This window comes from Xyrauchen texanus, chromosome 23, assembly GCF_025860055.1.
Source record: "Xyrauchen texanus isolate HMW12.3.18 chromosome 23, RBS_HiC_50CHRs, whole genome shotgun sequence".
NCBI classification, from domain to species: domain Eukaryota; kingdom Metazoa; phylum Chordata; class Actinopteri; order Cypriniformes; family Catostomidae; genus Xyrauchen; species Xyrauchen texanus.
The window spans coordinates 5,092,714-5,116,851 of record NC_068298.1 but is presented as its reverse complement, the minus strand read 5'-3'; the positions used below and the strand labels follow the sequence as shown (position 1 = coordinate 5,116,851).

Here is a 24,138-nt window from a genome sequence, read left to right as displayed (position 1 = left end):
TTTGACTAGGCCACTCCAAAACTGTAATTTAGCTTCTTTTGAGCCATTCAGAGGTGGACTTACTCCTGTGCTTTGGATCACTGTCTTGTGCATAATCCAGTTGAGCTTCAACTCACGGACTGATGACCAGACATTCTCCAGATTTTGTGGTAGAAAGCAGAATTCATGTTTCCCTCAATTATTGCAATTCGCTCTGGCCCTGAAGCTGCAAAGCATCCCCACACATCACACTACCACCACCATGCTTGACCGTAGATATGATGTTCTTTTTGTGGATTTCTGTGTTTGATTTATGCCAGATGTAACGGGACCCCTGTCTTCCAAACAGTTCCACTTTCGACTCATCCGTCCACAGAACATTCTCCCAAAAGGTTTGAGGATCATCAAGGTGTGTTTTGGCAAAATTAAGACGAGCCTTAATGTTCTTCTGGGTTAGTAGCGGTTTTCACCTCGCCACTCTTCCATGGATGGCATTTTTGCCCAGTGTCTTTCTGATAGTGGAGTCATGAACAGTGACATCTATTGATGCAAGAGAGGCCTGCTGTTCCTTTGACGTTGTCCTTGGCTTTTTTGTGACATCCTGGATGAGTCGTCGCTGTGCTCTTGGAGGAATTTTGGAAGGTCGGCCACTTCTGGAAAGGTTCACTACTGTGCAAAGGTTTCTCCAATTGGAGATAATGGTGCTCACTGTGGTTCTTTCTGAGTCCCAGAGACTTTGAAATACATCAGTCTGGGAAGGGTTACAAAGCTATTTCAATCACCTTTTTTCTCATAATTCTGGAATTTATTTCAACCTTGGCATTCGACTCAGGCCTCGATGTGTCTAGTCCAGCTGAACCCCATAATGAATGCAGTTTCATAGATTTGGGGATTTATTAACTAAGGGGGGGCAAATACTTTTTCACAAAAACGGTATATTATGTTGGTGGTCATATGTTAATGAGTTCATGGTTGTGATGTCATAATCATAAAGATTTTACAATCAAGTTTTGCATTTTGGTTTCCATAAATTATCCTTGCCTCGAGCTTTAAAGTTAGCTTTTTTTCCCCCTATAGGAACGATGACAGTGGGAGATTTAGTTATGGTGAACGGACTGCTGTTCCAGCTCTCTATGCCACTCAACTTCCTGGGCACTGTGTACAGAGAGACCAGACAGGCCCTCATAGACATGAACACACTCTTCACCCTTCTTAGTGTGGACACCAAGATTAAGGTCTGTTAGACTTTCACTGCAGCTTGTTTTGTTGCATTACTACGCCTACTACTGTATAATAAAATAGAGAGTTACGTTAAAGCTTAAGTGTGTAATTTCTGCACCATTAGCATCAATGAATCGAATCGCAAAAAAAGGTGTTGGGCTGGTCGAAATGCTCAAGCCATAGAACGACCGTTTTTGAGAAATCAATCAATCAAAGGGCTTACTTGTAGTTATATAAGTTAATGCTTATGGTCTCTGCATATTAAACAGGAATAGATAGGATAAAGTACTGAAATATTGAAAAATTACATTGGCTTTAAGGGGAAAAGAAATGCTTTTTAAGCAGATTTGTATTGATTTTTTTTATCCAAGAGCTTCCTCTTTTTCTTTTGGATTTGAATCGTTCTAATCAAAGCAATATCGCATGTTATTTGTCGTAGTATAACACATTTGAGTATTTCATGTCTTTTTTTTAGAGCGTCAGTTGAGGAGGGGATGAAATGCATTGGCGGTTGTTAATTTTCATTCTTGGTTTAGCTGATTTTGAATGCAGCCTGTAATTAATGTGAATAAATTCTGTCCGATTGTTCGCAGCAATCAGTAATGGTTTTCTCCGTGCCACTCTGAGTGACAGTACTGCCCATCAAGCCATTATTGCAAGACCTTAAATTAATTTCTCAAATAATGTGTCTATGCAGAATTAGTGTAAACATCCAGAGTGCCATTGTTTTACAATTATAATCTGTTGTTTGAGAATAGGGAAAAGTAGATTTTTCTCTCGTCCATGGCGTTGTGCAAAAACAATTCTTGGGAAATCAGCATGGATGAGTTTTTCACTTGTCGTTTACATTTTTGGGGTTGTTAAAATACTTTTTCCTCTTGCAGCTTGACAACTATAATTAAGCCATTCGGAGGCTGATTTACTAGAAAAGCTCTGCTTGCTCTGTTAATTTGAGCATCCCGACATAGCAACCTTGGCTCAACCAGTTGCATGAGATTGGGGAGGGATCTGTTCGGGCAACCAATGACAGAGGAACAGCGTTCTGGAAACCTGTTTCAAAACGGTTTTAATTATTTAATTAGTCTTGCAATTCTGTTTGGCGATGCTAGTGGCTCAGAAACTACACACTGCAGCATTAAAACATTTTCCTCTAGTAAATCTAGAAAAAATATTTTCCTTTGTGTCCTTAAGGAGAAAGAAATGGCCTCTCCATTGCTCATTACACCCCAGGAAGCCACCATCAGGTTTGAAGATGTGTATTTTGAGTACTTGGAGGGACAAAAGGTGCTTAATGGGGTTTCTTTTGAAGTTCCTGCTGGGAAAAAGGTGGCTATTGTTGGCGGCAGTGGATCTGGGTAAGAGTTTATTTTGTTATGCATACACCGTATGTTGTATTACCTTCAGTTTTCACCGAACGTATGACACATTAGATTCCCATTACTTTACTTTAAAGCAATAAAGGCACAAATATCATGTCCTTTAGAGTGATGGATGGATAGTAGGGGTGTAATAGTTTATCGTCGCATGATACGTTGCGGTTCATATATATGTGTGTATGTGTGTGTTTTTATATATATGCGCCTCCCAGTCCCCAACCCTCAACAAACATTCCCATGATCCAAGCCTGTGCATACACATACAAACACGAGGAAAAAAAGAAAAACAAAGGTTTCTATCTGCATGGGCCTAACCAAGAGCCTTCCAGAATGGTCATGTATTTGTCCCATTTCTTATATGCATCTAATCTGCTAAGATGTTTATATGACATCTTTTCGAATTCTGCCACCCTGCCCAATTCGTCGAACCATTCTTGAAACGAGGGAGTGCCAATTGACTTCCATCCTCTAAGAATGATCTGTCTGCCAATCATTACACTAGTTTGGACCAAGCCTACTTGAATAACCACCCCATCACCCAATGTACATAGCAGAATGAAATTTGAGTATCTAAAACCTCACAGATTATATTCTGGACTCTTAACCCTTAGCGCTGAACCACAAAGCATGGGCTATGTCTCCATCCTCCAACTCTGACATCGACAGCTGGTAGGTGTATCTTTTAAACCAAGTATAAACAATCTAGATGGAGTCCAGTAGAAACGATGCAAAATCTCAAACTGAATAAGGAGTCCCCTTGTATTGGCATAGTGTTAACTTTTTTATTATTCTTTCCAACTCCCTATCCTTCAATACCAAGTTCAAATCTCTTTCCTATATCCTCGTGAGAGCCGTTAAGGCCCCATCACCCAGACTCTGAATCAACGAAGAACAATACACTGACACTTCATTCCCTTTTCCAAAGGCTGTGAGCACCATGCATAGGGTGACTGCAGCTCTAGGGTGCTATTATCACCAAAACAAGTAGATGGCGCAACTGTAAATACCTGAAAAATTGAGACCTAGAAATCCCAAATTTCTGTCTTATATTTTCAAATGATCTCAAAGCTCCGTTTCATTAAAGGTCCCCAAGTGTAGCAACACCCCTCTCCATCCCTTCTTTCTAGCAAAAGGGGGATTTGATACATAATTTAGGGTTCAGCCACATCAGGTAAGTATCAAAATTGAACACACAGGAATCCTGTACCTGTAAAGATGTAAGTGTGAAATAAAGGAATGCATATTTTCTTCTCCAAGCAATTTAATAGAAAGACTTTGCAATGGTAAATTTGGGCAAGGACCGCTTGTTCAGTGTTGTACCAGGGAGGGGCTCCTAGATTAAAAGCATAGTAATAAAACTACATTTTGGGGAGGCCTAAACCTACTTTGTCAATTGGTCTATGTAACTTACTTAAATATAACCGAGGTCGTTTACCATTCCAAATAAATAAAAACTTAGATATTCTAAAATTGTTTAAAATAAGAAAGAGGTACTTGTAGTGGTTGAGACTGCAGTGAATAATTGAATTTGGGGATACAATTCATTTTTATAACATTGACCATCCCAGCCATAGACAAATGTAGTGAAGCCCACCTATCAACATCACAAGAAGCTTTAAATTAATGGGTCAAAATTAACTCTCTCAAATTTGCTGGAATAAAATGCCTAAATACCTAATGCCTTGGTTGGGCCATTGACAGGCTTCACATTACCCAGTCTCCGTCTCTGTGAAACTGCACTCGTCACAAACACATGAAAACACATCGACCTAATATCATGTTGAACTAGTAATTTACACGAGGTGATAAATGTACAGAAACAGCGCTATAAGGCTTTATAAAACATTATCAAGTGCATAGGACACGTTTTGAGCATGCGTCAAGTTTTGTCAGCGAAGGAAATCCTCATGCGAGCGGAGAGATGCACGGTTGCCAACCGGTACACGGATACACTCTCGCATGATATGCATGCATGCATTCATGACTTTTAGCAGTATTAGAAGACCATAGAACTATGGTCTATTAAGCTGGACGATGGCTCATTAAGCCAGTAATTAAAAAAAAAAATTGTATTTATGTATCTTTATTTCACTTAGTGAATTTATCATTAATCTTCATTCCTCGCCTGACACACTCTGGCGCCTTCCCAATTGAAAACCGTGGGTTTAGAGAATCGTGAACCGAACCGTCAGTTCACTATCATGAACCGAATTGTGAGATGAGTGAATTGTTACACCCCTAATAGATATAGAAATAGATATTCTACAGCATGGCTGGTACAGTTAAGATAAGTATATGTTGACCGCTTTGGTCAAGGTATACTATTTGACCCTGTTACCAAAGTTATTGAAAGAAAAAAAGTGCTTTATAATTTAATAAAATAACTAATAGCTATTATTATTGGTCCTAAACTTGCTAGCTCCTAGTAAGTGATTAATTTAGGCTACATCTGCAACCCTGTTACCCATTCTGGTGTTTTTATTTATTTATGTTTCTTGGCAAGAAAATAATCACACAGCGGAATTTGACGTTTTAATAACAGGGTTGCAAAAATTGCAAATCTCATATCAAATAAATGTAATGTATAAAAAGCGCATATTGAGTTTGACCTCCCGAAGTTGACATCAACATTTCGCTGTTTCAAGCCCTTTTTTTTACCTTATTTGTGGAAAATGGCTTTTATGTTTACCACAATCCTGACAATGGTTTGACAATTTTTTTATGTGTTTCTAGGAAGAGCACAATTGTCAGATTACTCTTTCGTTTCTACGAGCCACAGCAAGGCAACATCTACATCGCAGGCCAGAACATTCGTGATGTAGGTTTGGAAAGTTTGAGGAAAGCTGTTGGGGTCATACCGCAGGTGAGAGTTTGAACCTGACTCTTAAAATCCCCAAATTTAATTTTGGATTACTGGTAAACACCAGTACCTGAGTTATATTTAGAAACCCAAAAATCACCAACACTTGGGGTTGGCTCTTTTGATTGGGCTGGAAAGCAACCACCCATAACACCCTAGCAACCATATAGCAACCACCCACAACACCCTAACATTGTAGTAGTGGGTGCTGTATAGGCAAGCACCACTGATATTTTCATCAGAAGATGTACAAATGTTTTTTTCTCACTTTCTTTTAACGTCTCTCTGTTGTAAACCATCAGTGAGGTACCATGGGAACAATGGTAACACCTAATTTGAGGCTCTACAAAAATACAATTCATGACACCTCGTGATGTCTTTGTATAGCATGTTGGTTAACAGCATTTTGTGAGAAATTAAATGTAAAATTGACTTTAATTTCAGGATGCTGTGCTTTTCCACAACACCATATTTTACAATCTGCAATATGGCAACATCAATGCCACAGCGGAGGAAGTTTACCAAGTGGCCAGACTGGCTGAAATCCATGATGCCATTCTCAAAATGCCTCATGGGTACGACACACAGGTTGGAGAACGAGGATTGAAACTCTCAGGTACTTTTGCCATTCACTCGCACGGCCCAAACTCATTCTTAGAACTGAACTGGAAGTGGAAGCGCTATCAGCAGGGCACCTACTGTCGTGGAAAACCTTGAAATATCAGCTAATTTTAAAATGGCGTTTACCAGGCCTGCAAAAGCCATTGAAATGAATCGAATTATAAAAGTCGTCATTGACAATTTCAATAGAGAATATAATTTTTTTTTTACTATGTTGGGACAGCAAAAGTTATCAGCTAATTAAGCAAAACTGAATCCTCCACTGGGCCACATTCAAAGCTTTTATTGTCTTATTGAAGAGCCACCCAAGAAATTTGGAGTGTCAATACGTTCAAATAATTATTTCCATCTTAGTGACATTATGTTCAAAAAGTAGACCTTGCACTCCTGAAAGATTACTGCTAGCTGTGTAAGATAACCGCTATTAAAAAGAAACAATCCTGCACACTACTGTACCATAGCTTGCTAAAGCAATGAGTATCATTATAACGTTTCTGTCCCATGTCCTTCGTCAGGCATTTTAAAACCAAACATGCATTGCCAAAACATTTCAAATGTGTTGTGGCCAATCAGAGAAGTTATTGCCAGTGACGTATCCAATAACAATAGGCTAGACAAAGAAATTCAAAACTATATCAGGCTCGAAGTGGAGGTGAAAATGCCTCCTGGTGCATTCATTTTTAAACAAAGGCCTACGTAAAGACAAACTATTCAATTCAAATAGGATAAACAGGATAGAGGTCAACAGATAGTGGATTTTGCCGATTATGATAACTAAGGTGGTGGAAAAGTCCGATAACTGATTAATCGGCCGATAGTTGTGATTTTTTATAAATGTATATAATTATAAATTCCTTTACTATCAGTCTTTCCCTACTATGACGTGCACAGACATACAAGGCTACATTGATGAGGAATGAAAAATAATAATAATAATAATAATAAAAATCATCATAGATGTTTGCCTATAGCCGGTAGTTCCAGAGAGCAACTATTGGCACGGATTAATCAGAAAAAACGATGTATCTGTCAACCTCTAAAACAGGAAAAACAAAAGGAGAAAATGCCAAAAAATGCAAACCAAGTTATATTATATTAAAGCTGAAGTGTGTAACTTTTTCTGTGTTGGAAAAACTTTCTCCTATCCCAGCATAATATGCAGAAACAACTATAAGTAAGACATTTTTAGGTTAAAGTTGCACGCGTTAATTTTTTCCCCATTTTAAAAAAGTTTTACTCCTAAAGAAAATAATTGTAATTTTGAAATGTGTGTGAAAAAAAATCATGGTCACTCACATGAGATGAGGACTCTAGTCATATCAGTAACCTAATAAAAGCTGTTTTATTCTACACAGGGTGGGGGCGCCCCAATGGGGGGGTGCCATATTAGAATCACATGACCAGTTGAATGCTGCTCGCTTGCTCTCAGTAACTTGTTATTGGACACTTTCTCTCTTGGATTAAATTAATCATGTCTGACTGTGAATACTGAATTTCTACAATGGCATCTATAACTGATTGATTTTTAATGATGCTGCATCCACACCACTAGGTGTCAGTGTAAGTCCAAGATGACATGAACAAAGAGTTACTGAGTGCACCTTTAGTCTTCTTGAAAACTGTAAACACTGTTTTCTTGATGGCGCTATAAAAATTCCATTGTTTTGAACAACCAATCTCATGAGACACAACAACGTTCACTCGACCAATGGAAGTTATAGAAATAACACACTTCAGCTTTTAAATAATTTGTGAATCCAGTTGCTTCAAGAACTCTGTGCATCAGAGAAACAACAGTTGTTTTATTTGTCAAGGTTGCATGCTGCACAGCCTTGAGAAATTGGGGTTTGAAAGTTTTGTTATTTGAATATACAGTAATTCATTCGAAGCCATTTTAATTAATCTTGTGTTTTACTTGGGTGTTTTCTGAAGCCCCTTGGGTTTGAACAAGTGCTGTAGAGGAACAGATTGATTTATTTTTGGATCAGTAGTGAAATGGCGAATATTTTTCCTGTGACAGGTGGAGAGAAGCAGCGTGTCGCTATCGCACGAGCGATCCTAAAGGATCCTCCCATTCTACTTTACGATGAGGCCACGTCTTCGCTGGACTCCATCACTGAGGAGGTGAGATCCTTTGTCTCGTGTAGCCAGACGTTTGACTATTGGCATAAAATGTGGTCCACTTTTCAACTTATTCTTAACAAGAACAGGTCACTTAGACAGGAATAGATCGTCCAACTGACATGTAACATGATCAACCATCGTTCATGTTGTTGTTTTGTTTAGAAACACGTTATGGGGTGGGTTTATTAGGGATGAACCGATCCGATACCTGGATCATTATTGGCTCTGCCTCCGATACTGACGTTTTTAACCAGATTGGGCGAGCATGATCCAAATCCGATACTGTGTTTTAGTCATGGTCGTTACTGTCAAGCTCCAAAAATGGAATAAAGCAACCATAAAAACACCACGTGACTCGTGCATTTTAATTCAAGTCTCTTGAACACATGCCATAGCTTAGTGGATCACAAAGGGCTGTGTTTAATAAACAAATATATTTCCTGTTTGGGCAGTGCGCTTCAGTAAACGAGCGCTGCTCTGTTGTGAACCGAACAGATTCGCAATATGTGAGAGCTCCACACGCCCTACATCTCAGAAGTAGATGTTCAGTGGTTCGGATGGCTTATAAAATGCATTGAGAAAGGAACCTGAGGATCAATTCAACAGATTTTGAATGACAAGCACATGAAACTACCAAGACCACAGACATTGTGAACTGTCTTGCGGGAGTGTCAAAATAAAAGCCTCGGGTTTAAAAGTTAAAACATAACATCTGAAATACATTGCTGTTTAAAAATAAAACTCTATTTATTATTGTTGTTATTCTTATTAATAATAACAATAATTATACTTGTTATTATTTTAATTAAATTAAATTACTTTAACATTAAATTAACTGGGTTCCAAATGTAACTGTGATTGAAAAGATGGCTGAATTCTTTTTTAAACTACTGAAGACTTTCACTGGATTTACTGTTAATTTTGCTGCTGCATTATCCAGTAAACTATTTAAAAAAGTATAATAAAAATCTTAATAGGCTACACATTTTTATTTAATCATATTCTCTCTCTCTCTCTCTCTCTCTCTCTCACTCTCACTCTTGTATAATTAAAAAAATTGTAGTTAGATGTATATAGAGATATATATATATAGATATAGATGCAATAAACGAGTACTGCATACCAATTGGCACGGTTACTAGGGAGGGTGGACTCACATGGGGTAACCTCCTCGTGGGCACTATAATGTGGCTCTCTCTCTCGGTGGGGCGTGGTGAGTTGTGCGTGGATGCCGCAGAGAATAACGTGAAGCCTCCACACGCGTTAGGTCTCCGCAGTAACGCGCTCAACAAGCCACATGATAAGATGCGCGGATTGGCGGTCTCAGACGCCAACTGAGATTCGTCCTCCGCCACCTGGATTGAGGCGAGTCACTACGCCACCACGAGGACTTAGGATTGGGAATTGGGCTTTCCAAATTGGGGAGAAAAAAAACCCACTGTCATCGCTTCAGATTCGTCCGATACTAAAAGTTCAGTTTTCAGAGTCGGATCATGTGAGAGAAAATGGTATCAGTGCATCCATAGGGTTGAAATAGTTAATAAGACAATTATAGTCAGGGCTGGAAAAAAAATTATTATACTGAGAAAACTGAAAAATAGTTGAGAAACTTTTTCGTCTTTTATATTCAGAATCTGTCCATTCAAATCTTTTAAGTACTTATTATATCACAGACATCCACATTCAGCATATATGGTTTTTCTCGCTACTTTCTACTAAGTGTCTCAAACAAAGATCTAAACTGACAAACTTTGGCAAATCTATTTATTTTAGTTCTTCCTCAAAAGTGCTCGTTGTATCAACTCAGTACTTTGTAAACATGACTTCAAGGTAGATTCCCATTAGACGTATGCATCCTGACTCCTGGAAATTGCTTAAAGTCAGCCAATCAGATGAGAGCTTGCCAGATCTAAAAAGTTCATATGATTTTTGTACAATATGCACAACTTATTTGTTTTGATTTTTCCCTTGACATTGTGCAAGCACTTTTCAAATGATATTTACACTGCACGTACTTTCATGAGGAATGCTATTTAACCTTATTACAGTAAAGGGAATATTTTCTCTCTTGGCTTTGTTCATTGTTTTTGTTTTCAATGTTTTTTTTATTGTGTCAGAAGGTCTTCATATAAATCCTGTCAATCATATCAGTGCTTGTTATTGCAGGGGAACGTTGCTGTCATGAGACGGATGAGTTCTTAATGAAATGTCTCAAAAATAGTAACCAAAGCTTTTTCAACTCAGGAGACTCATTCAGAGGGATACGAATAGAAAAAAGGCAGCGCTTCAAACAGAGCATGATTTTATGCTTATTTTCTTTCCAGAATATTATGAGTTCCATGAAGGAGATGGTGAAGGACAGAACATCCGTCTTTATCGCTCACCGGCTGTCCACCATCGTGGATGCAGATGAGATTATTGTATTAAATCAGGTAAGCTCAAATTTAAAGTGTGTGACAGGTGGTGAAACATCCAGAAATCATATTAAAGAAGCTTATGCATAGTTCTCATCTTTTCTTAACGAGAGAGTTCACCCAAAAATGAAACTTCTGTTTACTCTTTTACTTGTTTCAAAACGGAAGATGTTACATAAAAGTATAGAAGTAACCATAGACACATGGCGTTAAATCTCTTTCATGCTTAGAATATCAATAAAGATGTACAACACTGTCTTGAAGGCATGTCAGACACTTTCAGCTATCTTGCAAACTCGTGATATCGCCCTTCCTTGATGCTATCTGCAGCACTTTTCATATGGAGGTCAAAGTTGCCGTATGTTTGCATTGAAGTACGTCACATGAACGGGCTTTACGGTTGTGCAGGCATCCTTTGCGGGAACGTTTTGCCTTCAGTTGCAAGTATTTCCTTGCGATTAATACAACACAAACCCTTCTTAATGATTCCACATCGCTGTGCTTCTACGATTGCCGTACAACATGGAAACAATTGGTGTGCTCCAACGTAGTTTCATATTTGTATGGAGTTCACACTGCAAATGAAAGCATTTGTATGTTGTTGGAACATCTTGTCCATTCCAATGAGAAGACCGCTCTCATTGCTGTTACTGCCCATGTGGCCTTGTACATTGTTCTGCTGATATGGGGTTTGGTCTATTGGCGAAAAGGACCTTGTGAAACAATTGCCGTAGCCTCAAAAGTTGCCCTTGAAATGGGTGTGGATGAGCTGCATTCATGATGTACACCATTACACATCTTTGGATCAACGTCAGTTGGTTTGCGTCATTGGAAATCAATTAGTTGCAGCAAGTCTGCTTGTAGCTTGAATTCCAATGTGCATTCTAAATTTGTACAGTATGATATGTCATAATAGGATTAATGTGTCCCAATTAAAGTATGTTGAAAATGATGCATCACAGGTGTTTGGTTCTATTTGTAGTGGATTTCAGAAGTATGTGCCTGATCATATGTTTTGGACTAATATTGCTCACAATTGTTTACACTAAGAAAGAGGACTTTTTGATGGCGCTCTTTCAGTTTTTTGGGGAAAAAATACAAACAAACGTGAGACTGTATTTAAATCAGTCAATGTAAACGTTAAATCTTGTTTTTTAAGGTAACGAAATTAGATGTAAAACTCAATAAAACCAAGATGCTATTTGATGGATAAGGATAAGTATACATGTATATATGTCAGGAATGCACAAGTTGGCACGCTTACCACATACGCATAGTAGGCTTGTCACGATGCAAAACTTTTTTGTGTGCATTATTCGATACCAAAACCATTTAAATATCACAATATTTCGAATTTCTCGATACTAATTGCTTCAGTACCACAGCAATGCTAATATGCAATCTTTTCTTTTTCTTTCTCCCAATTTGGAATGTCAAAATCCCAATCCCAATTTTTTTTAAGTCCTCATAGTTGCATAGTGATTCGCCTCAATCCGGGTGGTGGAGGACGAATCCCAGCTACCTCCATGTCTGAGACCGTCAACCTGCGTATATTATCATGTGGCTTGTTGAGTAAATGGTCTGCACTTATATAGCGCCTTTTTAAGCCTTAACGGTATTCAAAGTGCTTTACACTGCGTCTCATTCACCCATACATACACACACACACATTCATACACCAATGGCAGCAGAGCTGCTATGTAAGGTATGTAAGCTAGCCTGCCATTGGGAGCAACTTGGGGTTCAGTGTCTTGTCCAAGGACACTTCGGCATGTGGAGTCGTTGAGTGCGTTGCCATTGAGTCATGGAGCGCGTGTGGAGGCTTCACGCCACCTGCAGTGGCATCCACGCTCAATTCACCACGTCCCCCACCAAGAACAAACCACATTATAGTGACCACAAGGAGGTTACCCCATGTGACTCTACCCTCCCTAGCAACCGGGCCAATTTGGTTGCTTAGGAGACCTTGCTGGAGTCACTCAGCACACACTGGGATTCGAACCAGCGAACTCCAGGGGTGGTAGCAGCGTCTTCACAACTGAGCTACCCAGGCCCCAAGCTTAACAGATTTTATTTTTCGGTATCAAATAGCAGCATCATGTATTCAAGTGAACATTCTGCAGTCTTAGGATTTTATATTGGAAAAGTAAATTATATTACAAAATGTCACCCCTCCATTTATTAGTCATCACCTACAACAGTGCGTAGTTATGACCATTGAAATTCCTAACCATATAATTAATTCTTGACTGTTGTTCAATCTCTACAGAGTGCAACATCGCACGCCCACTTTTTCAGGCGTCCTGCTATTATTCCCATTCTTTTTGTACTTAAAAAGAGAGCCATGAACCAAACCAGCTAGCTCCTAGGTGAATCAAAACATTACAAAAACAGCCTGCTTACCGTCTTTGTTGAGGGAATGAACTACAATCCTATGAAGCATTTTTTTTTTTTTTTTGCTACTAACAAATCAAGAAGGGAAATTTTAAATGCTCACAGCAGTCACACAGGGGTCTCAGGGGGTTAGCAACTTGTTATTTTGACGTTTCTACTCAACATGTGGAGTACAATGCTCATTGGGATGCCACTCTAGTAATGGTTGCAGTCTTGTTATACAGTATCTTCAGCTGTGTTGAGGTCAGAGGACAGTGTGTGGGGGATGTGCGCTGGGTTTTTAGCTCATTAACAGCGAAAATACCTTTTTTGCCCAGCTCTCAGTGACACCTTCCTTAGTCTCCCATGTGTGGAGACCTTTTCATTCCGGTTGCCGGTAGGGGAGGAGCATGTGATCGGAAAAACCTTTGCTGCGGCTCACAGCGTCATGATCCAAGAGGTCAGAAGGAAACTGGTTTAAAGTGATAGTTCACCCAAAATGGAAAATGTGATCATTCTGTTCTCATGTACTCACCCTCATGTTGTTCCAGACCAGAATGACTGACTTACTTCTGTGGAACACAAAAGGAGATGTTAAGCAGAATGTTAGCTTCAGTCACCATTCACTTTTAGCGCATCTTTTTTTTCCATAGAGAGAAAACAAAATGGAAAGGCATACAGGTTTGGAGCAATACAATTTTTGGGTGAACTATCCTTTTAAATGCACCTCATACTCCTGGCTCCAAAGAAAAGCCGAAAATATTGTAGTAAATGTTTGCGTTTGCCCGGCAATAAAAAAAGCCTCATAATTGCAGCGTGTGCTGTAAACGACACAAGTGCTATAAATACTATCCGTGTTTGAGTCTTGCTTGGCAAAAGCAGTGTAGTAATTGATGCATGTAACTAGAAAACAGCCGGGAGACATATTCACATGTCATTGTGCAAGCTCATTTCATTCTTTGCTTTGTTGCTGGTAGTCTTTTAATACCCAGTGCTGCATGTACGCCCACACCTCTGCATCTCTGAGTTCTCTTAGTCCTTTCTCAAACACAAACACACGCTCTCTCTCTGTCAGTGCCCCTTCACGGCCCCAAATCTGTTGTTTTGCCTATTTCTTCCAATTTGGATGCACAGTCGGCCTGTCTGCAGGCACCGTTATTTTGCATTTCAGCTTCGGTTCTTTATTGATGCCGTGATATTCACCAGCATAGAAGCCTCCTCAAGCAATCCCATGGCAAGACCTGCATAAAATGTCAGGTTTTTGTTTTTCCTTGAATGTGTGTGTTCAGGGTTTGTTTAGTGAACATCGCTGTTTTCTGGTTCTGTTCTTGCATGACAGCCCTGGTTAAAAACACATCTTAGGAATTGTTGTTCACCTTGCCTGCTTTTAACAGGTCTCGTTCAGTGTTATATTAATATTCCAGGTTAAGCTCAATGTGCAGCATCTGAAGCATGCTGTCCATTACCATCTCTCAGGTTGTAAATACTAACAAAGTGTAATGCACTTACAAAGGATGTCTATGGGGCACGGCATTGCATTGGAATACATGTTGAAATACACTTGTTTTATACAAAATATAGCCACAAGACTTTGTGTACTTCTATGTACCAGAGGTTTATTTATTATTTATTTTACAACAGATTTCAACCTTTTTATTTTGTTATATGAAGGAGTTTTGGGTCGTTTAAAAATGCCATTTTTATGCATAGATGTGACTGTTTGAGCCTTGTCGCGCGCACCCAGACTTTCAAAATGTAAACTGTGTTAAATATTTCAATATCAAACTAAATGAGTTCCAAAAATACTAATTATTACGTTTATAACTTTGGTAATCTAATCAAAGAGGGAATTAAACAAAAACGATTTGAATGTTTAAAATTATTTCTTAAAATTTTTCAAAAAGTACAACTGTCCCATATTTGTGATGTCATTTCCACTATACAAACAATTTTTATTTGTTAATAATTATTAATTATTATTTTTAATTTGTTAATGTAAAATAGCTCAAGGATGGGCAAGGAGGAGGCGAGAACCGGCTTGTCAATATAAATGATAATTTAATGAAAACTTAAACCAAATCACATAAACAAACACACACGACGGACATGCCCATAATTCTCTCTCTCTCTAACCATCGTCACCGGCCGCCTTTATCCCTCGCGCGCCTCATCAGGCCGATTGGGGACCGGGCGCGCGATATTCTGATCAGCCGCGCCCCCCCTCCGCTCCACACTCCTCCCGGCGTTATCTCAGGCCGGGGTGCCACCGGCATGACGTACATCCCCCCCCTATCCCTGGGGCGGGGTGTATCTTGCGTCCCGCGTGGTCATCCCCGCCTTCCTCACCCTGGGAGGAGAGGAGGGAGAAAAAAAAAACAAACAAACAACAAAATAGGCGAGGGAAAAGGCCAACAGCGAAAGGGAGAGAGAGAGGAGAGAGAGAAAAAACTCACTCACCGGTTCTCCGATGTACCGTCGCGTGGTCCTCGAACACTCCTCCACACTCAGGCGGACGACAGCCGCTCCAACCCCGGGCAAACCAGTGACACCTTCGACCCCCAGCGGGCAGAACGCGCCTCCGCTTTTCTGGCGGCAAATGGGGACACTCCTCCGCCCCTGGCAGTGTCTCTACCGGTCCGGGCGGTCGGAGAGATTATTCCCTCCTCCCCTCGCGGACGGCGGTCTCCCTCGACCCCTCCGCGTCTCGGGGGACGGCAGGGCACTCCTCCGCCCCCGGCAGCGGCTCCCTCGCTCCAGGCAGTCGGGTTATCCAGTCCCCATTTGCCCCGCGGACGACGGCCGTTCCCCGCATCCGGGCGGTCAGGCTACTCCGTCACCCGGAAGATGGCAGCGCCGCTCCCCAGGGTGGACGGCAGTGTCGAGGACTCTGCGACGGGCATCCCTCCTCCTTCCCGGCTTTCGGCACCAATGTAAAATAGCTCAAGGATGGGCAAGGAGGAGGCGAGAACCGGCTTGTCAATATAAATGATAATTTAATGAAAACTTAAACCAAAACACATAAACAAACACACACGACGGACATGCCCATAATTCTCTCTCTCTCGAACCATCGTCACCGGCCGCCTTTATCCCTCGCGCGCCTCATCAGGCCGATTGGGGACCGGGCGCGCGATATTCTGATCGGCCGCGCCCCCCCCTCCGCTCCACACTTAAGTGTCAGTAAAGAGCATTCTTGTTTAATTCTTTACAATTAAATGATTCGTACAACATAATTAGAAATGAAGGTAAATATCACAATATTTTTTTATTGGGCGTCATTTCCAATCTATCTGTAATTTTGGAAAATTATGCAAAATGTGTGAATGTTATTTAATTTGTGTGTATTTTGTATACATAAAATTCTAACTATGCAATTAGCCTTAGCAAGACAACGGAGTCTGCCATTTTATTTCAAATTAATTAAAAATGTCATTTCTATCAGCATCATTTCCACAACAGAATTATACACTCACCGACCACTTTACTAGATACACCTGTACACATTATTCATGCAATTATCGAATCAGCCAATCGCGTGACAGCAGTGCAATGCATAAAATCATGCAGATATGGGTCAGGAGCTTCAGTTAATGTTCACATCAACCATCAGTATGGGGAAAAATATATCTCAGTGATTTTGACAGTGGCATGATCGTTGGTGCCAGTCGAGCTGGTGTGAGTATTTCTGTAACTGCTGGTCTCATGGGAATTTCACACACAACAGTCTCTAGAATTTTCTCAGATCGGTGCCAAAAAACAAGAAACATTCAGTGAGCGACAGTTCTCTGGACATAAACGCCTTGTTGATGAGAGAGGTCAATAGAGAATGGTTCAAGCTGACAGGAAGTCTATGGTAACTCAGATAACCGCTCTGTACAATTGTAATGAGCAGAATAGCATCTCAGAACGCACAACACGTTGAACCTTGAGGCGGATGGGCTGCAACAGCAGAAGACCACGTCGGGTTCCTCTTCTGTCAGCCAATTTTTTACTTGCATATGATTTTCTTTGGTGCATTGAGAAGATGAGATTCTGGAGGAAATTTTATAATAATAATAATAATATTGGGCAACAACTTATCCAACTCAAATGTGGAATCATTTTAAATGTAGCATTTATAGTAAGGTTGATTTAAAACCAAGTCGAGTTTTTTTTTTGTCAAATTCCAAATAAAGAGAAAATTGTTTAAGAGGAAGGCGTTTTCATTTATAATGTATTTACTTCAAAAATAGCTATTATAATATGGTTATTTAATATAAAACATATTTTTTATAGATTTCCTAAACATTTTGCTACATTGCGATGTATATCATTATCGTGATATCAAATTCTTCATATTGTAACATTAGAGTTTGGCCATAGCGCCCATCCATAAGCTTCACATTTCTGCCTTTAAACTCTCCGGGACACTCTGCCCATAGACTTGCATTGTTAGTGCATTACCGTGAACACAAGTTTTTGTTTGTTCTTTGTTTCTTTTCTCTCTCATCATGTCTCTCTCTCTCTCTCTCTCTCTCTCTCTCATCATGTCTCTCTCTCTCTCATCATGTCTCTCTCTCTCTCATCTTGTCGGTCTCTCTCTCTCTCTCTCTCTCTCTCTCATCTTGTTGGTCTCTCTCTCTCTCATCTTGTTGGTCTCTCTCTCTCTCATCTTGTTGGTCTCTCTCTCTCTCATCTTGTCGGTCTCTCTCTCTCTTTCATCTTGTCGGTGTCTCTCTCTCTCTCTCTCTCTCATCTTGTCGGTCTCTCTCTCTCTCAATTTTTTAATTTTCAATTTAAAAGAACTGTATTGGCATGATTGTGTTTACATACAATATTGCCAAAGCATTAATACACAAAACAGATAATGACAAGACAAATAATAATGATAAGATAGAATTAAAATAAGGTGCCAGATAATGAATCAAATAAAATATAAAACTATAATAACAATATACACTATACAATATAAAATAAAATATGTGTTTAATAGGACATTATGAACATAAGAAAATAAAAGTACTGTGACTGAAGTACATTAAGGCAGTGATTGGTTTCTGAAGGTGTTCAGCTCAAAAATGAATTTAGCTGCAACTGATGCATGATGGTCCTCCCCCAGTAACACCAGCATCTGATCTGATCTCCCCCAGTAACATCTGATCTGATCTCCCCCAGTAACACCAGCATCTGATCTGATCTCCCCCAGTAACATCTGATCTGATCTCCCCCAGTAACACCAGCATCTGATCTGATCTCCCCAGTAACACCGCATCTGATCTGATCTCCCCCAGTAACACCAGCATCTGATCTGATCTCCCCCAGTAACACCGGCATCTGATCTGATCTCCCCCAGTAACATCTGATCTGATCTCCCCCAGTAACACCAGCATCTGATCTGATCTCCCCCAGTAACATCTGATCTGATCTCCCCAGTAACACCAGCATCTGATCTGATCTCCCCAGTAACACCGGCATCTGATCTGATCTCCCCAGTAACACCAGCATCTGATCTGATCTCCCCAGTAACACCAGCATCTGATCTGATCTCCCCAGTAACACCGGCATCTGATCTGATCTCCCCAGTAACACCGCATCTGATCTGATCTCCCCAGTAACACCGGCGTCTGATCTGATCTCCCCAGTAACACCGGCATCTGATCTGATCTCCCCAGTAACACCGGCATCTGATCTGATCTCCCCAGTAACACCGGCGTCTGATCTGATCTCCCCAGTAACACCGGCATCTGATCTGATCTCCCCAGTAACACCGGCATCTGATCTGATCTCCCCAGTAACACCGGCATCTGATCTGATCTCCCCAGTAACACCGCGTCTGATCTGATCTCCCCAGTAACACCGGCATCTGATCTGATCTCCCCAGTAACACCGGCATCTGATCTGATCTCCCCAGTAACACCGGCATCTGATCTGATCTCCCCAGTAACACCGGCATCTGATCTGATCTCCCCCAGTAACACCGGCATCTGATCTGATCTCCCCAGTAACACCGGCATCTGATCTGATCTCCCCAGTAACACCGGCATCTGATCTGATCTCCCCAGTAACACCGGCATCTGATCTGATCTCCCCAGTAACACCGGCATCTGATCTGATCTCCCCAGTAACACCGGCATCTGATCTGATCTCCCCAGTAACACCGGCATCTGATCTGATCTCCCCAGTAACACCGGCATCTGATCTGATCTCCCCAGTAACACCGGCATCTGATCTGATCTCCCCAGTAACACCGGCATCTGATCTGATCTCCCCAGTAACACCGGCATCTGATCTGATCTCCCCAGTAACACCGGCATCTGATCTGATCTCCCCAGTAACACCGGCATCTGATCTGATCTCCCCAGTAACACCGGCATCTGATCTGATCTCCCCAGTAACACCGGCATCTGATCTGATCTCCCCAGTAACACCGGCATCTGATCTGATCTCCCCCAGTAACACCGGCATCTGATCTGATCTCCCCAGTAACACCAGCATCTGATCTGATCTCCCCAGTAACACCGGCATCTGATCTGATCTCCCCAGTAACACCAGCATCTGATCTGATCTCCCCAGTAACACCGGCATCTGATCTGATCTCCCCAGTAACACCGGCATCTGATCTGATCTCCCCAGTAACACCGGCATCTGATCTGATCTCCCCAGTAACACCGGCATCTGATCTGATCTCCCCAGTAACACCAGCATCTGATCTGATCTCCCCAGTAACACCGGCATCTGTTCTGATCTCCCCAGTAACACCGGCATCTGATCTGATCTCCCCAGTAACACCAGCATCCGATCTGATCTCCCCCAGTAACACCAGCATCTGATCTGATCTCCCCCAGTAACACCGGCATCTGATCTGATCTCCCCCAGTAACACCAGCATCTGATCTGATCTCCCCCAGTAACACCAGCATCTGATCTGATCTCCCCCAGTAACACCAGCATCCGATCTGATCTCCCCCAGTAACACCAGCATCTGATCTTCTGCCAGATTATATGTTCTGTTTAGGGCCCGATAACATTCCAGTTTGCTTTGGATTTTACTTTCATTTTCCCAATGGTCCAAATATGAATTTTTGCTTTCTTTTATGATTAGGTTTATTCTGATCTGGTTTTGTTCAGCAGTGCTGGTCTGAAACTGGTGTTTGTTAGTTGTTAGTGGGTTTGTGAGTTTTAGAGCCAACTGACAAAGGGGACTGGCTTTAGGCTTCAGTTCTTGGGTTTTAAGGGCTTCATGTTGCGGTGTGTTAGGGGAACTTGAAATTAGGTGTGTCTCATCTTGTCTGTCTCTGTCTGTCTCTCTCTCATGACGCAGGGAAAGGTGGCTGAACGCGGCGATCATCACACACTACTGAACACTCCTGGCAGCCTGTACGGGGATCTGTGGAACACACAAAACAGCAAAATACTGAGTGACGGCAACAAGCCTGAGCCGGCAGCCAAGCCACTCTCACAGAAAGAGGAGGAACGCAAGAAACTGCAGGAGCAGATCATGAACAACGTAAAGGGCTGCGGGAACTGCTCGTGTTGAGACTGACGGACGTTTCCACACGTGCACAGCACAATCACGCCCAGACCTGCCTCAGTCACCATCCACCAGCCCCTCACATGACCGGCTAGAGGAGTCCATGACTGATGGCCACTGTTGAGCGGCAGGAAATTGTTCCGTGTCCATCAGCTTTGACATCTGGGCTCAAGAATATTATTTAATCTGGTTTATTAATCGGAGAGGATGTTCTCCCACTGCACATGTTCATGCAGGTCACATTTCACCACAAAAATCAAGACAGGAAGAATCTCATTTTGTATTGTGACAATTTATTTTCATAAGCACATTTCTCCAACAAATTCTCATTACGGTTATGCATCTTGACATATGTTTTTGGGTAATTCTCATTATTTTGAAAAAATTTTCTCAATAGGTCCTCCATTGATTGGCACAATGAAAATGACTCTAATTTATGCGGATTAAAAAAATTATTAACGACAGTACAATAAATATAACAATGATGATGTATAAATCATTTGAGGATTTGTGGGAAAATGTGCATAAATATCATGAAAGCAATGTTACAACGCAAAATAAATGACAAAAAAATCTATTTTTCAAAAATGTATTTTCTTTTGGCAAAATGCAACGTCTCGTTTTCTTTGCATTTTGGGATGAAATATGCCATGGACATGTTCATGGCCCTCTTGAAATTCACCTATAAATGGGATTTCTGCAGTTTGTCCACTCTATGACATGCCTTTATTTTCACATCTTACCAAGGAGATTTGAGCCTCGTTTTAATTATTTGTCTGTGTAATTGGGAACTCTTGTTGGCTGTTTTATTGTGGATATGTACATATTACTGTTATAATATATTGGACTAAATCCGTGCAGAGAAGCTCATTGTATAGGAGCACAATTGTCATCCAATAGATATTTAGTCTCAGATGTTAGTTACGTCTGGACCGTTTAGACAAAGTTGGTTAATATCAGCACCTTTGATGCCTCATATTTTGAGATTTGACTTTAATGAAGACTTTAACAAGTAATAATTTATACCAAATGCCCAATCTGAAGGTGGCAAGACAACTTGTTATGAAATAAACACATTTGACCATGAATGAATTGACCTTTGTTTGGATTGTGCGAAATATGATTCGGGCCCCATCATGTGCTGTATATGGAGCTCATTTAAGATTTTAGGACACTGAATGTAAAGAATGAATAGATGGGTCAATGATGTAACACTTGTTTTTTTTGTGTGTGTTTTCAAAAAAATTATACATTAATTATGTGATGATAAATAACGACTTGATTGCAGTTCTTCTATGACAAATGTTCAAATACTGATTTTGGATAAATTTACATATATCTATATCTGTGGCTTAAAGTTACAAATATCAAGTTGGTTTAAACATCTACTTTACTAGGAAGAGAATAAAAATAAATAAATGAAATGTCATTAGTTTTATTTGCCATAATTCTAATTTCCTAATAAAGATTAATAAGAAGTGAAGCAGATTTGGTATATTAGTATATGTCTAAAATGTTCTCTAAACCAAAGTAGTGTCTGCTCCTGTAGACCTTTATGAATGCATGTCAAGGTTTATTTAATTCAATCTTTTTATGATTTGCAATATTAGTTCAGGTTGTGAAATGGGATGAGCCTAAGAAAAAAAATGAATGTATTCATGACTCAAAAATTCATAATATTTGCAAAAACGATATTTAGTGAAGAGTGTGAAGTACAACAAGGTGTAAGGTTAAAAACTTTAACAATTTGACGAGCTTTCTTTTCTCAAAAACATACAAAACGATGTATGTCCAGGTGATTCTCAAACCTGTCAAGGACATGTTTTGGTCATATTTAACCCCAAGTTAGTACAAGAAAACATGACATTATATTTTCATAATGATAATGAAGCTTAGATTTAGGACCATTAATAATTTTTGCATTGTGACATCACAATGAGGATCGTTTTATCCCCCCAGTTTCTCATTTTTGTACATTTGTACCATTCCTATTGTTTTAAATAATGATTCTTACTAATGTGACAGTCATTCTTGATTTACTGTTTTATGATAAAAGATGCAATTATTGTTTTATTATTATTTAAATCAGCTAAAATGAAAGGCAGTACCAAGGGAGAAGTACTGTGATGGACAAATGCTTTTTAAACGTATTAGTGAAAAATACTTCACATTGCTCACAATGAGCACTAGGATTGTTGTTGTTGTGGTAATGAGGATTGGTGGGTAAAATGTGCATAAATGCCATGAAAATAATGTCATAATGTAAAAAAAAATCTTAATAGCCCCGAAAATAGTCTTATGCAAAACATGGTACCATTTTTTAGTTTTTATATATATATATATATATATATATATATATATATATATATATATATATAAATCAAATAGGACCAGGACATGTTTTTTGACATGTTTCAGTGAGATTTGCATGTCTATGAATCTGACAAATGTGTCTTAAACTTGATTTTCAAATGATTTTTCATTTTCATCACCTTTGGCATCCTTGTTTGTCATTTACCCAAATCCAACAAAAACTAAATTCCAAACCAAATAAATGTACTTTTAACCGTTTAAGTGTCTTTGTTTGAGTTTATTAGACTTGATGAATTGTTATCTTAGTAAATGATTGATTGTGCTAATATGACGTGATTGCATTAGCTTTGATTGGGAGACTCGTGCTGTGCGAAGGTGAGATGCTGCATAATATTGCAGCAGATGTTCTGTGTTTAATCAGAGTGGCATGATGGAATCCATATGTTTATAGAGAAGAAGATATCTTTAGGAAAAACTAATAAAGAATAAACTGTAATCCCTACAGTGAATGCATTGTAAAGAATGACAATGCTGGAAAAACATACTGTATCTCTACAGGCTATATATAGCTTAGGTGCATGCCGGTTAAATCATATGTTTCAACAAATGCCATAATTGACAAAGATTCTCCAAAATTGCATTCTAACGTAATTTATCGTAATTGCATGCAACATTTTCTATAGTCTATATCATCAAGATTTGTTATGATATAACTCAGAAATGTCAATTACTGAAGCCCCTTTTCATCTTAAATGCACATGGCATTAAATGAAAAACTCTCCTTATGGTAGAGCCATCTTGTCTGAACATTCTCACTCGTACAATCACTTGTTTTCCACAAATGGAATCTGCAGGTTTTTCATTGTGGCATCTGCAGGCACATAATAGCCTGATGAGACCCCCCCTCTCTGCTTTTGTGCTAGCTGCACAAATAACACGTCCGGCTTTATGTCTGTGCAAGCTGTTCCCATTAATGCTCCCTCCCCAACATGCATCCTGTCTGACAAACTGAAATGTATCTTTCAAGACAAATTTTGTGCACATTATTACAATTTAGTTCATATATCCTGGGTGAATTTTAGCATCATTAGCTGAGCTTTTCTAACATCCTGGGAACGGCTGAGTGTTTTCTGTAGGTTCCACTTAGATGTCTCGGCCTTGAAAGGAAATAAGAGGCTCTCTGCATCTACAAGTGCCTTTGGTATTTCTCTGTATTTTCATGAAAACAGGAAACTAAAAAAAGGCTTTAATGGTGCTGCGGCAATTTTAAGAATATCAGGCTGAAAGTCTCCTGATTGGCTAAACAAATGATCTGACTGCGGCTGCGGACATATTTTCCTTCGCTGTT

General features: G+C 39.9%; 1 protein-coding gene across 1 annotated transcript in view; it reads left to right on the top strand.

The window, feature by feature from the left end:
• The window catches only part of LOC127663030 (iron-sulfur clusters transporter ABCB7, mitochondrial), a 51,519-nt gene extending 28,664 nt beyond the window's left edge, over nt 1-22,855 (top strand). Inside the window, exons 10-16 of the mRNA XM_052154423.1 lie at nt 1,057-1,214; nt 2,392-2,555; nt 5,310-5,439; nt 5,881-6,052; nt 8,078-8,181; nt 10,506-10,613; nt 20,268-22,855. Of these exons, the coding sequence (XP_052010383.1) occupies nt 1,057-1,214; nt 2,392-2,555; nt 5,310-5,439; nt 5,881-6,052; nt 8,078-8,181; nt 10,506-10,613; nt 20,268-20,483 (1,052 nt within the window). The 3' untranslated portion in view covers nt 20,484-22,855. The remainder of the gene's footprint in view (nt 1-1,056; nt 1,215-2,391; nt 2,556-5,309; nt 5,440-5,880; nt 6,053-8,077; nt 8,182-10,505; nt 10,614-20,267) is intronic.
• Nucleotides 22,856-24,138: the final 1,283 nt, after the last annotated feature.